The 16,906-nt window shown below is 41.8% G+C and overlaps 1 protein-coding gene across 18 annotated transcripts in view; it reads left to right on the top strand.

Moving 5' to 3' along the window:
• The first annotated feature begins 1,475 nt into the window (after positions 1-1,475).
• Positions 1,476-16,906, top strand: part of CADPS2 (calcium dependent secretion activator 2) — a 297,812-nt gene continuing 282,381 nt past the window's right edge. For all 18 annotated transcript variants that reach the window (XM_017818206.1, XM_017818200.1, XM_017818205.1 and 15 more), the window contains exon 1: positions 1,476-1,902. In XM_017818206.1, the coding sequence (XP_017673695.1) occupies positions 1,576-1,902 (327 nt within the window). In that variant the 5' untranslated portion in view covers positions 1,476-1,575. The remainder of the gene's footprint in view (positions 1,903-16,906) is intronic.

Below are 16,906 nucleotides of genomic sequence, written 5' to 3'. Positions count from 1 at the left end.
CCACCTATTTTTATACGACTGCTACACTTACCACTCAAACTTTGAAGAAAGCCAGTGTGTTTGTCAGGACAACTCTCCCTCAATGTTTCACCTCATTCCCCTGGTAGAGATTCAGAGGCAGAACCCAGACTCCTAGTGCCTAATGCTGCCATCTAACTAATAGCTGCTGCCCTCAGCAAGAGGAATTCCACCTCCTGAAAGATGGTTCAGTAAGCAGATAACTGCCAGCTTTAAAGATCCTTTCCTAAATCTGCAGTACTGGGAACTTCAAAATATTGATAACGGACTAGAATCCACCACTCTAAACCCAGCCCAGCTCATACAGTGAGAACAGGGTTGGCCGCCTGAGTTTGTTGAGTTTCCATGCAGGGATTTGAAAACCTGTCACTGGTATAGAGCAGGGCCTGGAGCAGCATGGGCACAGCCTCAGCTACCGTTGTTTTAGAGCAGCATATAGAGCCACGGCCTTCTGTGAGCCAGTCCATCCCTCCAGCCTTCGTCCTCCTGGCCCTGATCCTTCCCTGCTCAGTAGTTCCCTTGTCCTCCCTGGTACCAGCACCTTTGCATGTGGGTGAATAGGGATTGAGAGAAGGACTTGTTGATCCACATGAAATCGGATGTCTTTTCCCTCCCCAAGCCTGCCTTTCCAGGGGGTCCTGATCAGACTCTAGGAATCTGGCTTTCACACGGTGAAGCCCTTTTTGTTCAATTTTAGAGCCTCCTAGTCGTAGGCTTTCGTATGGTTCTCACAGCCTTAAGTGTGACGACAACCACTGTGAATACAAACCTGACCGGATCCTCAGACAGTCTGGAATAACGACTTCAGAGAGATGTGAACGACCGATTTGTGGCTGCAGGCTCCCGACAGAAATAACCTGCGAGAGCAGTGCACAGTTCAGCATCAGCCCACTACCCACCTCAAAAAGGCAGGGTTTCGGTGTCTTCCTCTTCTGGGGCCATTTGAGATGTCTCTCATTTCCACCCCCACTACTTGGCAGAAGATGCCAGCGAGCCCGGGGTCGCTGGCGCGCAACACCCTCCGCTCTCCCCTTCCAGCACGGCGTTTCGCCGTGTGTCAGAGCCGGATGGAGAGGGCAGGATGCGCTTCCCACGGCGGCCCCGCTGGCCGGGACGCGGGGCAGGGCGCACCGGACCAGCGCTGCCAGGGAAGCTCCCGGCCAGCAGCTGCCCTTATTGGGAGCAGGGCAGCCGAGCAGCGTCGTGCCGTGCGGTGCCGAGTCGTGCTGTACTGTGCGGTGCTCTGTCAGATGCGGCGCAGCCCTCCCTTGCCCGTCCTGGCCACTCGCGGGCCGCTATCCCCGCCGGGGCGGGCGAAGATGTTAGCCCGGCCCCGGTCCCGCCTCTGTCTCCGCCGGGAGCCGGTCGAAGCAATTCCCAGGCAACCCGGGCTCGACCCCCTTCCCAAACCCCGCCTCTCCTCCCCGCCCCTCCGCTCCCGCCCGGCAGCCGCCGCCGGTCGGAAACAGTCCGTGTGTAAACTCGACGTGTCCGGAAAGGTACGCGCCGCTCCCCACCTCGCTCCGTGCCAGCCGCCGGGCGCGCCCCCCGAGCGCGATGCTGGACCCTTCCTCCAGCGAGGAGGAGTCCGATGAGCTGCTGGAAGAGGAGCGGCGGGACGTGCTGGTGGCGGCGGGCGGCGGCTCTCCGCGCTCGCTGCCGCCGGCGCCGCCCCGGGACTCTCGGGGCAGAGAGGCCGGGGCGGCGCGGGAGACCAGCCCCAGCCCTTCGGTGCTGAGCGAGGGCCGGGATGAGCAGGAGCGCCTGCAGCGAGAGGAGCGGGAGAAGCGGCTCCGGCTGCAGCTCTACGTGTTCATCGCGAGGTGCATCGCGCACCCCTTCAACGCCAAGCAGCCCACAGACATGGCCCGCCGGCAGCAGAAGGTGAGCCCCCGCCTCCCCGCTCCCCCTGCCCCGCCGCCTGCGCTTGTCTCCCGCGGGCCATCCCGCAGGCACGGCCGCCGCCGCGCTCCCGCCCCGCAACAGGTTGAGCGCCGCCCCGGGCACCGGGCGGGACACGGCGCCAGGAGCCGCCGGCGGCATCGCGGGCGCTGCGGGAGCAGCTGCTGGAGGGCTGGGTCTGAGCCCGCCTTCTCCAAAACAGACCCTTCACCTAGAAATCCATCAGTCACCGGGGTGAAGTCGTTTAAGTTTTTAGAGTTATGCTTAAAGTCGCCGTGCGAAGGGCACAGGAGCGCAGGGAGCGGGCGCGGGGGCGCTGGGGCCGTTCTGCCGTGGAGGATCTGTTCCTGCTTCTCGGCGCTGCCTGATGACTGGAGTTAAATTTCCCAGAGGTGCCTTCTGTGAGTCGCGTTCTGACCATCAGTACCCAACCCGAGCAAATTAAGCCATAATACAGAGGTGAACGAGAAAACTATTTTGTTTCATGAATTATTAAGTGCTCTCTCTCTGTACATAGAAACAATCAACATGCGTGTTTGTGATGAGAATGGCCTTCTAGTGAAGGTTGACCAAAATTATTCTCTGCACCTTGTACATCAAATACAAGCTGTTGAGAACTGGCAGGTGTGTGGTAGGGATTTTTGCTTATTCTCACTTACTTTTGAGCTGTTGAGTAGGTAGAATACTTAAGGCATTGCATTTCCAGATAACCATTTAAAAGCTCAGCTCTTGAAATGTTTGGTCTAAAAAGTTTGTGTATTTTTACTGTCAATTCTGTAAACAAACAGACCAATCCAAATCAAAACAGAAAAGAAACAAACAAAAAACCCCATTCCACATAATTTTCCAGAAGGATAGTGATAGGACACAAAAAATAATTCATTTCCACTTGGCTTTTTATGATTTTGATGCTTCCGTATCTCTAAGGGTTTGTAGAATTCAATACTAAATGTTTTGAATTGTTCGAAGTATGTCTGCTACAGGTAATTGTGCTTAGTGAATTCTCTGACAAGTTAACGTGGCGGTAATAATAAGATTATTTCTGAAAAAATGTTTTGGTTTTATTAAGTGTTAGGTGCTTAAACTGTGGAGCCTGTATAAAGACATCTTGTAAGCAGAAAGCCAAAGAAAACGTGTCAAAATGAGAATTTTCACCCCACTGAAGATTACTCACCCCAAAACAGAGTCACCATAGAAACGATATTTTGAAGAGACATCTGGAGGTCATCTGAATGTGACTTCCCACTGGACAAAGCCAAAGTGAACTTGATGCAGTGTTGATACCAATCTAGGTTCAAGCAGGAGACTCAGAAGCCTCCAGAGGTGAGATCCCACAGCCCATCTGTGTGACCTGCTCCAGTGCCACGTTGCCCTCCTCTTGGTTAAATTTTCCTAATCAGCTTCCCAGTTAAGCTTGTGACTATCAATCGCAGAAGATACTGAGTATTTAGAATTTCTCACTTATCTCAGTCATTAAGCATAGGAACTGTTTTAAAAATAACTACTGTATTATTTTTATTAATAAAATGTCTGCAAATACAGAAATAAAACTGTTGTGGATTTAACATATGACCAATGAACAGAGTGATTGATAGAATTGACTCGATACCTAAAATTACATGCTGCTACTGGTAATTACTGTTTTTACGTGAACTCTGACTTTTGGGTTAATAACTGTATGCACAAAGAGACTTTTGTCATGTTTAGGAATTTAGCTGCAGAACAATGATGACTTGTCTTTAGCTGGTCAGAAAATAGAGTTTTTAAACAAGACATAACACAAAATAATTCTTTCTAGGAGTTGCATTTCTGTCTAGGAAGTAATGAAATGCACATTACCATCCTTCCTCTTATTTGACACTGTGGTATATATTACCCAGTGAATATGGGGTAGCAGAAGTGGTCCTGAGTTTTGAGAGTTCAGAAAACCTGCTTTGATAGTTTGAGATTGCTGAGAGCTGTACAAAGGAGCCCTCTTTTGTGTCTAATTTCTGCGCTCTGTGCTGCATGGTGGCCCTGTGAATGAGAGTACAACCACCTGTCTTACACCATGTCCTGAAGGAAGACACTTTCGGAGATGTGATAGCTGGTCTAGAGAAGAGATGACTGAGAGGGGACCTAATCAATGTATACGAGTATCTAAAGGGAAGGTGTCAAGAGGATGGAGCCCAGCTCTTCTGGGTGATGCCAAGAAATAGGACAAGAGGCAATGGGCAGAAACTGATGCACAGGAAGTTCCACCTGAATATGAGGAAGAACTCTTTACTGTGCATGTGACCAGGCACTGGAACAGGTTGCCCAGAGAGGTTGTACAGTCTCCCTCACAGGAGATATTTAAGAACTGTCTGGATGCAATCCTGTGCCATGTTCTCTGGGATGACCTTGCTCAGACAGTGAGGTTGGACAAGATGACCCACTGTGGTCCCTTCCAACCTTACTCATTCTGTGATTCTGTGATTCATATTCCATGGGGTAAAAGTCTGTCTTATTTCCTGAATTAATTTTCTCTCTGCCAAGGTATGATACAGATATGGATTCTTCCTTGATCTCTTCTTTTGCTTCACTTCTGACTTGTGTGATGTGACTGACTGTCTATTGAGAGCTGGACTGAGGTTCCTTACCCATGTTATTTAACTGGAGCTGTTAACTACTGCATGCCCTGTCCATCATCAGTAGATAAGTGATCCAAGACATGGTTTTGAATCAGAACCTTTGATGCTGTTTGGTTCCAGCTCCCTGCCTCTTTCAGCTTGTGCACTCTTTGTAATGCTTTTGCACCAGCAGTCTTTCTGATAACCTAAGAATAGTATCCACCCTGCTTAAGAGCAAAAGTAATTTGTTCTTTCTGCCAGTTCATTTGGCATATTGCTGAGCAAAAACTGAATTCTGCAGTATTTTAATGTGCTGCATTCTTCCTTTTTAATGTGGAACATATTATCCAGTAAGGGAATGAGAAAGAATTCATATATCAAATATCCTCAACTGTACTGTAATATCAGTAAGGAAATGGGTTACAATATGGCTGGCTTCTTATGTTCTTGCTTTAGTATCAGATTAAAATACACTATACAGTATCTTGAAACCACCATACTTGAAGGACTGCATAATACTAATTAAAGAATTTTAAATGCAGGCAGTGTTTCATTCCTCTGTTGTCCTTCCTTTCTTCTTCCTTCTTGCTAAGTAAAATTAGCTCTGCTGTATTGTGATAGATAAGATTAACTAAAAAAATCAAACTCTAAGAAAAAAAAGAAGTATTATAATTCACCAGAGTCCATCAATTCCACTGACTTCTTTTTAATGACAAATTTAATGTCATTTAGCCCAAGTTTTGCTGATTCACATATTTTTATGGTAAGACTGCGTTTGTTTTTTTTTGAATCTTTAGGATATGTGGTAGAAATACTTTTTTTAAACTGTTCAGAGTTAGTTGGTGACCTGCTATTACATCCTATCTTATTTTGGTTGCAAATAGATTTTTAATAGAGAAGGAGGAATAGGCAAATATTGGAGATGTGGAGCTGAAACATGGTGTGATTTTTCAAGGTTGTGTGGCAAATCCTGACAAAGATGGAGTTTTCTCTAAAGAGTAGACCTAATATGTATTTAGTAACATTTTTTCAATAGATATTTATGGACATTTAGTCATGTATTTTCCTACTTTTAGAGAAATATTAATGCATTAATGCATTACATATGGTTCTTTTGTAAAGCAAGGTTTGTCTGTCCCTGGTTTAAAGAGACCGTAACTTTTTTGTGGTTACCACTTTTTTATGAGTCCTCTTGAATGTATTTCAGCATTTTTATTTTCTGTGTCTCCACTCCTCTTTGTTTCTAGTCTCAGCAAAAGAGAAGAAGAAAATACTTAACGCATCCCATTCTTCTTCCTTGTGTTCTCCTACCCCAGCCAAACTGAATCTCAATCCAGCAGATTGAGTTGGTCCGTAGAATGAGATTGAGGTGGTGAAGGAAATGCACTGCTGTTGTGACTTTCTTCCATCAAGGAAAAGTGGTGTCTGTGAACATACACTGAGTCAGTGATTAGATGATGACCTTGGTAACTGCTGTTTATACTAATCAGTTGTACACTTGTGTGTACCTACTCAGTTTTACTCAGGGAGTACATGCCAAGGGCAGGTTCTATATCTGGGAGACAAATCAGAGTTAAAGTTCCTGGGGAAGGAAGGGACAATGAAATACTACAATTAACTAAAAAAAAAGTTCTTCCTGTGTTTTAATTCATCAACATTTTAAAATTTACTCTGGTAATCAAATGACCACACAAAAACCCAAGACTGAGGGAAAAGTAACACTCCTAGGCTAAACGAGATTTTGTAATGCATGAAAGGCTTAGTACATCAAAGCTGATAATTCAAGTCTTGCTTTCATAGGTGATAGGTAGCAGAAGTAATTGATCTGGCTGCATAAAATTCGTAACTGAATAACTTTATTTCCTGAATACTTGATGACCATTTTTTCTCTCCTGTCCAGCTGCTCAATCACAAGTAGATCGAAAACATTGACTTCTAGTTAACTGTCGAAGTAGGAGCAGTAATAATAATTTATTTTCATCTGAATTCTGTGAGTTTGTTCGTATCTGTTTCTTGGAGTTTACCTCTAAAGAAGAGGTTTACAGTAATGTGTCCACTAAGTAATCAGGAAAATGCTGGTTGTGGGGATAGACTTCATTCTCTGGATCACAGTTTTATTCTCAGTGTTTTTATTTCTCCTGTCCCAAGCCCCACATTTCCTTGCTTTTGAGCTGGTGGTGTGTATCTACTTACTTATTGACTAAGCATATTTTGGAAAAGAAAAATCGTCTCTTGGCTTCTGAGCCTACTTCATAAGATGTTACTTTCTGCACTGCTAAGGTAGCAAGGAGAGTACATCCAAAGCCATTGTTTTCGGGAATTCTAGACACATTTAAGAGGAAGAGCTTAGGTATAAAACTTGGTCATCTGGTCAAAATTCTGCTAAAGAGCTTTCTAGGAACATCTTCCATTCCTACCGTCATTGTTTCCCTTATAGAAATTTCAGGGTTTTTTTGGTGTTTCAGGAAGTCATTTTAAATCAAGTTTGTTTGCCTTATTTTCCCCCATAACACCTTGTCATGATGCTCTAAGCTGTGTGTATTTTATTTGCAGGCAAGTGAGTATAGAGTGGTTTGGTAAATCCTGTTGAAGCCCATAATATAGTGGTCTGCAGAGCTCTATACATGTTGAGACAAGATTATTCGCAAATAGATCTTTTTGCCCCTGTCAGAACTGTCTCTTTGGGGAAGAAGCTGGTTTTGCTTGCAGTAGGCAAGTTGCTCACCACTGGCAATTGAATCAACCCATGGCTGAAGAAATACTGAAGGGTGACAAGAGAAGCAGAGCCTTCTAGTTACCAGCACTGCTTCAGAAATTATGGTCCTTCAGAGTTTTGTTTTAATCTTAAATTCTTCTGTTGGCCTGCCAGCTCAGAATTGATAGCTGGGGCTTGGCAAAAAGCTAGACAATGTGCTGGGAAAACCAGGAGCTGGTAAACAGCTGTGTTATGAAGTGAATGTGTATGGACAGTCTGCAAACCTCGTATACTATGATGAAAAATTCATCAGTCTCTTCTTTTACTTGCTTGTTTTGTTTTCCCTGCTTATTTTACCTATACTTGCCTTTGAAATTTGATTATTGTTTAGTTATTATTATTTGATGGGGCAATTTTATGTTTTTTTCTGAATGAGTGACCCCAGGTTTTTTCTTTTTTTCTGTCACCCACACAGTTTGGCAAGTGTGTTGACTTTGTTGGCACATACCCCATTTAAAGTACCTGAGGAAGACTAGTTATTGGGAGCTGATGAGGAGAGTTTGAAGGATCAGTTGATTGTCTCTATCTCTGCAGGAACTGTACAGGGGAATTGGCTGGCTGGGCTGCCTTGCATTTCTCACCCTTTGCAGTTGTTATTCTCACATTATATTTTATGTATCTGAACTGCTGTAATTGGTGACTGAGAAGCAGAAATACCAAATCAGCTCATCTTGTCTTTAATACTTTATCTGAAATTATTTGAAATATATATCCATTGCTGCCGTGGAATAACAAAGCTGGTGAAAATACTCTTTTCCCCTCTGAACCACACTTCTTTACATGTATCTGGAGAGGGGTAATATATCAAAATAATCATTACCATGTACTGTCTTTAACTGTACAATATTGCCAGAGCAGAAAACGCTTGTTGGTTGCTAGTTAACTGTTCATTGAATGATGCATTTCTATAAAAGCAAATTTTCATTTTCCCTTCCTTGCTCCTCCATGCACACCTGCTGTCATCAGTTCATGTTTGGAGACACTACTAACCACCTGCCTCTCCATTTGCGTGCTGGTTATTAGAGTTGGTTTTTCTCTTTCTGGCTTTTACCATTTCTTTTTCATATTGGTGAAAATCATCCTGAAGTTGCTTTTGCAATGTATTGTTTTGCTTTTTTAATGTACCTCTGTATTTGTGTTCTACTCTCCTGTTACCCTTGTTTCTATTCTGTGTGTACATCTCCTATTTTGCTAGCTTACCATATCCCTGTCTGCTGCTGCTTCCCTTGCTAGAACTGGAAAGCTAATAGCTCAGGGACAAAACTTGCTTTCTGAACCCAAGAGGTTCAGAAGGGGAAGATGGGATGATATGTTGTCTTCTAGGAAAGTGCTTGGCTTGTCTCTGCTGATTGAGGGATGTGTGTTGGGGTGCCAGTCTTTGTGCCTTGCCTCTAGTTCTATATTTAGTTGTACTGAGCCCCAGTTAGTATGTTACTCTGTCTATTTAAACTCTTTAATCTTTAAGTAATTTTTCATATAGGGTTTTTTTTTGGCACATTAGCTGGAAACATGACTCCTATATTTCTTTCCAAGTTACTCCTCTTGCTGCCAGCTGATGGCAGTGGCATGCACAGGTCTGGTACTCAGACCTCTCTGTGGCTTCTAGCTATTGCCATTCAGGATGGGAGGAAGGGAGAGGAATAGCATTTGCTGAAGTCCTGTTCCATTTGCCTAGTACCTATCTCCAGTGCCCATTTCTGCCTAGAAGTCCTGGCGCTGAATTAAAAGCAGCTCAGTTCTTGTGTGTTGCAGCAGATTCCCCCAGGTTTCAGAGTAGCAGCTGTGAAAAGGCAGTTTTCAATTTGTTGCTGTGTGTGGGAAACTCTGAGCAGCAGGAGAGATGGAGTGTTTGCATGTCGATACCAGGCTGCATCAGTTTAAGTTTGCATTTTGAAGGTTATTTTCTCAGCCATAAGCATTGAATGCTTTTCATTTTGTATTTAAAATTCTCTAGAAGTTGATGGTACTTATTAAAAAAAAATATATATCTAGTTCTTATTTGTTTTGGAGTGAGGAGAAAAAGCATATGCTTCTCTTCAAGCATGATTACTTGTATGCATGAAGTCAAGAATACTCTTGAGTGTTTTTCCTGTCAGGAAGGGGAAAAGCATTAATTAACAGTATTGTGAAGAATGAAGTACAGTGAGTACTTTTTTTAACTACATGACCTGGTGAAGAAAATTAGAAAAAGAGAAGTTGATTGTACAAGATTTTTTTCTCCAGCTCTGTTTCCATTTTTCTCTCAACCATTAATTATTCATTTATCTTCAGTTGTCTTGTCTGTGAGGTTTTAGAAATAGAGGCTGGCAGCTTCTGTGTGATAAAAGTGCTGGAGGGATACTTTGAGTGAAAGTACAGATACCTCAAAAAAATCCTTAGGATAGTACTTTGAGTAGACTTGGTTGGGCCATAGATGAGGACATGGAAGAAAGGACAAAGCTGGCAAAAAGTGGATAGTCTCAATATTCATGTCAGTTATACAAAATAGGAAGAGTAAAGAGCTGGTGAGAAATGTGGGGCACAGGAGTTGGAGTCCATACAAATCAGTAGTAGGATACAGTGCACTGGGGAAAACTGTTTTTTTCTGTAGAAGATTGGAGTTGTTTCTTATGTTTAGGATTTTCTAATGGTGAATTCATGAGTTTTCTGTTTTTTAAAAATATCTACCTTCAGGCAGTCTATGCCAAATGTTTATCTTGCTGGCTTTTGCTGGGAATCATCTCCAGTTTGTGCCTATTGCTCATACATTCCTTCATTTATTTCTAAATTATGTATTCTGAGGCCTTGTAGGAAGGTTGTTTCTTGTTCAAAAGTGTTCTACGTATGTTTTGCCATTCCACTGTTTAATACATCAAATATGCATTAATGCTAAAACATTAATATTGACCATTTTAAATATTTTTTTTAATTTTGATCTCTTTATGAATGGAGCATAAGCAAAGAAAAGAAATAAAAATAAATAAGAGGTTTTTTGGTATAGGTCTGATATTAAATCATTTTAGCAATCAGGTCCCCTCTCACTCTGTCTTTCTTCCTACAGTGTCATTAAAAGGCAGAGAATTTTTCAGCCTCTTACCAGTGGGAATTTAAGAGTAAATAGTGGTATTTAGAGATAGAAGTTAGCAAACTCCATTAGAAATTTTTTTTTTCTAGTAATCATCAGCTCTCTGAGTTGGAGTATTTGCCTGAACAGACACTTAGATTCAGTTTGTGGTGACTTTACTCCAAATGAAGTATCATTCTCATAACCACATATATGCTTGTCTCAGTTTAATGAGACTAAAGTGTTTTGCTAAGGAGGATGGGTTATGAGGAAGACCAAACTCCTCCCTCTAAGCAATTGTAAATCCGAAATTAAGAGGCTCCAATTGAGGAAGTACGGAGAAAGAAAAAATAACAGACCTTTATTAAAGGATGTGTGTGTACTGGCAGAACAACAAAAACCCACAAAAACAACCAAACAATAATCCTGTACCCAAAAATCCCCTTCAGAAAGGAAACAGTTCAATACTTTCTGTCTTTTGGCGCAATTCTAACCACGGTCAGCAGGGGGCACTGTTGGGCTGTGGCAGTCGCCACGTGGGGCCCCCGGATCGGGGGAGAAGCCGAAAATGGAGATCTTCCCTTCCCACACCAAGAAGGGGAGGGGGAAAAGGGGATTCTTCCCACAAAACTCAAGTGTTTGTGGCTGGCTGTGGCCGGGATTTTCCCGCCTTCGTTGATGGGCACAAGCTGCTGCCAGACACGGGAGCGGAGGAGGGAAAGGGCGACCTCCTCCCCAAAAGGTTCCTCTGCAGATGAGTCAAACCTCTCTGATGATATCCAAGCAGACCTGGTCTGGGGGTAGAACAGGGCGCAGGAAACAAACTGGGGCCAGAAAACAGCCAGATGACCAGGCTGAAAACAAAGTTAACCTCGGACCCCTCCAACACACACCCTCCCTACAATCAAGGCAAAAGTGAAGTGCCTCCTGTTTCCGAGGAGAGAGAGGAAAAAAACCAATCACCCCTCTCCACAGTCTTCAGAGGGCCATCAGCTTGGAATGTGGATCTGCTGGTTAGTTCTTTTGTCTGGGTCAGTCACCTAAGGCAAAAGTACCCTCCCCTGTTCAACATCCTCCCCTTATAGTGATGCATGGGAAAGAAAAATTCCCTGCCTCGTTTTTTAGGACAAGTAAGCCTATGACAATGCTACACACAGTGGAGGTTCTGAGCTTGCTAGTACATAGTTATGAAGTAATTACAAGCATTTTACCTTAAATATTCTGTGATACAAGAAATTTCAGCATACTTTGGTTCCCAAATTCATTTACTTTAAAACACCACTTGAGATTAAGGCCAGCTTTTAAAGTTATCTTATTGTCCTATCCAAGTTTTTAAGTACCCTTATTTAATGTTTCCAGGCCGTTTTCTGTGGTAATAAGTGTTACAAAATGACCAGCTGTGTTTTGTGACTATAAGCCTTCTGTTTTACCACCTACAATATGAAAACCAAAACATCCTACAAAGGTAGTCTGAGAATTACAAGATCTAGCAGCCTGTGCATATGTGGATGTATTTTGCTTGTGTGTTGCTGAAAAGGAAATGTTATTCTTAACTGTGTAATATAAAGGTGATCTGCTGGTTCTGCAGACTGGTATCAGACTATGTGACTGGTATCAGACTATGTGACTATTTTTGTGTGTGGCTCTCTCTCAGACACCCTATGTGTAAGATATACCTTACTGGACTTCTGTTAGAGCCAAATGAAGATTTGTTTGTCCCCTCTTTGCCCCCACCACCCACAGGCTGAGGTAAAACGTCTTTACTTTCTGAATTACAAGAATGGACAGCAGTACACTGTCCCTGGGAACAGAACTGGTATTATCAGTGGTCTTTGTTTGGCTCTTCCTCAAACTTTCTTGGGAACAACTGGATTCCAAGAATCTTTCTCCTGCCTTAATACACCTTGCTGTCTGTAGATGAAAAGCATCATGTAACAATTAGAAGTATTATTTACTTAAAATGGCAATAAAATTATTCAGATTATTCCTAAACTTCTAGCTGTTTTGCGTGTTCTGGATATTTAATAGTTTATTAACACATTAATTGCTAACTGCAGTTGTTAGTCAGAACTCATTCCATAATGGCCTTCAAGAGGTCCCAGAGGTATGATAAAATCAGTAAATTGGTTAAAGCTTCCATACATGACCCTCTTGCTATATTACAAGCTGTGTCTGTTACAAGTGCACTTAATTATGCAGAGCAGCACACATGGGAAGGAGACTGTACAGGCTGGCAGGGTTCTGTTTCACTGCGCAGATGCACTTTTCTGGTGTCACACTGCTTGCCAGTGTAGATGTGACTTCAAAGAGAGTCAGAGAGATTTAATATAAAGCAGCTAACACAGAGTCAAGAAAGAGAGATGGAACCTAAATGAGAGAAGTAGCAAAACAGGACAGTCGCCTTTCTGAGCCATTAAAGCAGGACAGAATATGCAATGCAAACATAAAAACAGCTGAAGTAACAAAGTAATAAGAGTCTTGCTATGTCTGAAGTTAATTAGGGACAACAAACTGCCCCTAATTACTGAAAGTGTGGGATCCTCAGCAAAGCTGCCTGGGATACTAATTAAAAGAACTGATTATAAGAAATAGAATGAATAATTAATGACTGAGAAATCATTTTCAAGAGTATCTCCAGAGAGCAAATAAAGTGCCCTTGGAAAATATTGTGACACTTTGAGCCATTCACTGAATCTAATCCTGCAGATAGACCTTAACTGGTTTACAAGCGGTTGCTGTGCTTATACTTTCTAGTGCTGAGGATAATAATGCTGGTAGGGATTAATAGGGTCAGAATGACAGGTAAAATAGGAACAGTATTTCCATTTTAATATCAAATACTCTTTTCAATTTTTTTTTAATGTATGACTTCACTAGAACCTTATGAAATATACTGTCATAGTATATTTTGTTTTAATAATTGGCTTTCCAGTAGTCTGCTGTTCATAGAGCTGAGAGTTCTTGCAGAGGGCGACATCCTCTCTGTATTGATTATTACGTGTGTATGTGTAGCAACTGTTGGTCATCAAGTGTATGGGCCACCAAATGGACTGTGATTTTTCTATGTTCTTGAAAAGACAGCAGTATGGAAATTACATCTGACAGAAAAAAAAATTTGAAAGTTTAAAGATTTGTCTTCTTCATAAAAAATAAAAAATTAACTTATTAATAAGGTTTTTTATCCTAAGCAGTTTTTTAAAGGGGCTAATCAGGAGTAAAGTTTTATGCAGGCACCTGTTTGAGTGTTCCTGCCTAATTGGGTACTGCTTAATTTATTAACTTGAACTGTCTTAAATAGCCCTAATACTCAATTATATTGACACATTTATAGAGAATAAATAAAAATAAATGCTTGGAAGCATGGAATCCTAGTTATAATTTCCTATGTGGTTCTGAGTATCTGCTGGAGGCTGAAGGGGGAGGCTGCAGGTTCCCCAAAGGGCTTGGGTGCACATGGAGGCAGCCAAGAGTGACATGAGTGCCTTTAAGTAATTAGGCTGTGAGACCAATCCACTGTTATGTGGTGTCCCTCCAGACAGGCATAACATTTAATTCTCACTGATCAATTTGTGATCATTGTAGTGAGCCTCCCATTATGTGGAATTCATGTTCACAGATGGAGCAGACCCAGAACTGAAATACCCGTGTCCTTTGTAGTGTCTTTTAGTTTTTCAGGGCTTCAATAAATTCATCAGAATCTTGTTGGTCCCATAAGGTTGTGTGTTGTAGTGAATTGATTAGTATTTATTTGGTCTCATAAGGCTGTATGTTGTAACTCTGAATGTATTCACATACTGGAAGAAGGGAAGCAATTGACTCGTGTGTGCTCGAAGTGAGACCGTGACCATGATCTGTGGCTGAAGCAGAGGGTCCTGCTGCTGGTGGTGCATCCCTGCTTCCTGCGTGCTGTGGTTCTGCCAAATTCCCTATGGGATGTGAAAAACATGCATTTGTGTGTTTATATATAAAAGAGGAGGGAGATGGTGCGTGTATAAGCATAAGAGAGGCACGGAAAAAAGCTACAGATAATATATGATAATAGAATGGGTGCTTATACTCATGAAATGATATGATTGCTATTGAAAAAAAAAGGATCTCATCGGTTTTAAAGAAGTTACACATTGAGCATAAAATACTGACATATAAATTACTTGATACTACTACTTTTTCAAAAATGTCTTTTTTTTCATTCTGTTTATTGTAGTAGAAGTTGTAAATTGCCATTTAATTTCTTTAAAAACAAACATCACCCACTCCCAATCCCCCAAACCAACAACAAGCTTAATATCCCAAACCCTGCAGATCTGTATTTCTACCTCAGCTAAGTTTGGTAGCTACTTCATGTAAAACAAACTCCTAAACTTTGTGATAAGGAAGCAAAGATGTCCCTATCGCTTATGTTAATAGTAAAAGTTTTATTTTTTATTAATATTGAGCTTTTAGAATTTATTTGATTCCTTAGGGCTAGCTCAAAGTGTGCCTGTTGAAATCAGTACAATGAATTTCTACTATTCTGTTTCTGCTCTTCGAGTTTTACAGGCTTAAGACTTACATACCATTTTTGGTTTTGTATTTAGGATGGATTTATACCTTGGCTGCAGACACTTGCTCTGGAAGCATATGTGTTCTCAGCAGGAAGGATAATTTATTTTCCTAATTTGATTCAAATTGGTTTTTTTCATATAGTGGAAAAATAAGTGGTTCCAACAGGAAAACAGCTATCCTGGTCGTGTGGTTAAAAACAAGAGTAAAAAAAAATGATCATCCTTCGCTGCACAGCTGTGCAGATAGCACTTACCTTTTACTCATTCTGACTTCATTGAGGCTACAGAGCTGCAAACACAGCTGTCATAAGCCACTTTTTGGGGAAAAAAAAGAAGTTGGTCCATTTTGGTTTTGATAGTAATGTGGTTAGGGTGGAACAGCTTCTTCATATAAGTGATCAGACGGTGTTGCCTCGGTGCTAATAAGATACGGGGGGTAATGCATCCTCATTATAATAGCTGGAGTGATGTGTCTTCTGAGGGACTATGTAAAGAGGTGTAATGTGCTGAAGCTCTGAGCAATACAAATGGTCAGCAATGCAAATCCATTTCAATCTGTAGTGCTGGACAGCCTAGAAAATGAACAGAACTTCACAATAACAGTAAAAGAAGATAGGTAGCCTCTAACCTTTCCTTTCCAAAAAGCTGAAGGATTCAGAGGAAGAAACTAGGTCCTTTTGTCAGTGGAGTGAACCCATCCTTGGACAGTATGTGCATTTGTGTGTGTAAGGCAGGTGTCAGGTAATATTTACTTATCACAGTCTTTCATATGACTAATAAAACCCCAAAACTTAGGGTACTATCGAAATAGAAAACTGTTTCAAAATACTTGTAAGTCGCTTGCTGATTTTAAGACCAATAATTGTAAGCCAAATAAAGCATTGAAATAATTTGTGTTGTTGGTTTGTTGTTGGGTTTCAATTTTTTTTTTTCAATAGCAAGTAAATAAATTTGTGCAATCAGTGCAGAAGACTGAGAAAGATTATAATGGACTAATACAGTTTTAAAGAGGGGCTGATAGTCTGAGTTAGGGACATCATTTTTGATGCAGTACCTTCCAGTTTTATGTGTGTGTTTGCAAATTGTGCGCATACAACTTAGGAAACCAAATAAGGGCCATTTCTGAAAGGTGGCACAAATAAGATAGCTGTAGGTTGTCCCCTCAATAGTTGTTGTGTTAAACGAGGTATTTTATTCACCTACCAGTTCACAAGATTCTTTCTGAATCACCAAATAGTTACCAGGGAATAACATCTCTACTGCCAAACAGCTCTGGTATCATATTTGTGCCTTTAATGATACCTGTTTAACTAAATGCTTTGCTTTTAGTAATAAGCCAGGCTAACAAAGCTGCTGGGCCTCAGGTACACCAAATAAGCATCCTGGCAAATATCATGGCTGAATGAAATTGTTGTTTTGGTGTGGGATGGAAAGATTATCTTGCAAAATTATTGCAAAGCTGATAATGTCTTCAACACACAAAAAGCTACTGTGTATCATACTTGTACAGCAAATGGGAAGGGACCTCCTGGCTTGAGTCTGTCTCGTGTCCAAAACCAAGATGTCTCTTTTATAAACAGGTGAAACTTCAGTTATTAGGTATCCCCACTGTTTTTCCTTGCTCCAGTGGTTGTAAGACTTTTGCTTCCCAACAGAATGCATTTGCAGTTTGGTTTATACCCACTTACTGTTTTGTCAGCTCTGCCCTTCAGCTACAGTAACAGCTTTTCCTTCCTGAAGGATTTAGTAGAGGATGGTGTCTCATTCTGCTATATGAAACAATCCAAGGTCTGAACCATCCCTCAGGCAGTAGTCTCTCGCCTTCTCTGATTATACTAACAGCCTTTATCTTTTTGCAGCTGGAATTAGTTTTGCAGGTGGAGTTAGTGTATCTTCCTTCTCATATCACATTAGCATGTGCCAGGGGTGAGCCGAGGCAGTGCATTTGAAACCTCAGGTCTGAGTAGCCAAGAATGAAAATCTCACAGAAGTTCTTGAGATTCCTGGCCTGAATTGTGGGATGCTGAATTTCACCTCATTTCTGTTACCACAG

Source organism: Lepidothrix coronata, unplaced genomic scaffold, assembly GCF_001604755.1.
Source record: "Lepidothrix coronata isolate B3197 unplaced genomic scaffold, Lepidothrix_coronata-1.0 Scaffold66, whole genome shotgun sequence".
NCBI lineage: Eukaryota > Metazoa > Chordata > Aves > Passeriformes > Pipridae > Lepidothrix > Lepidothrix coronata.
This window is presented reverse-complemented; position numbering and strand designations above follow the sequence as displayed.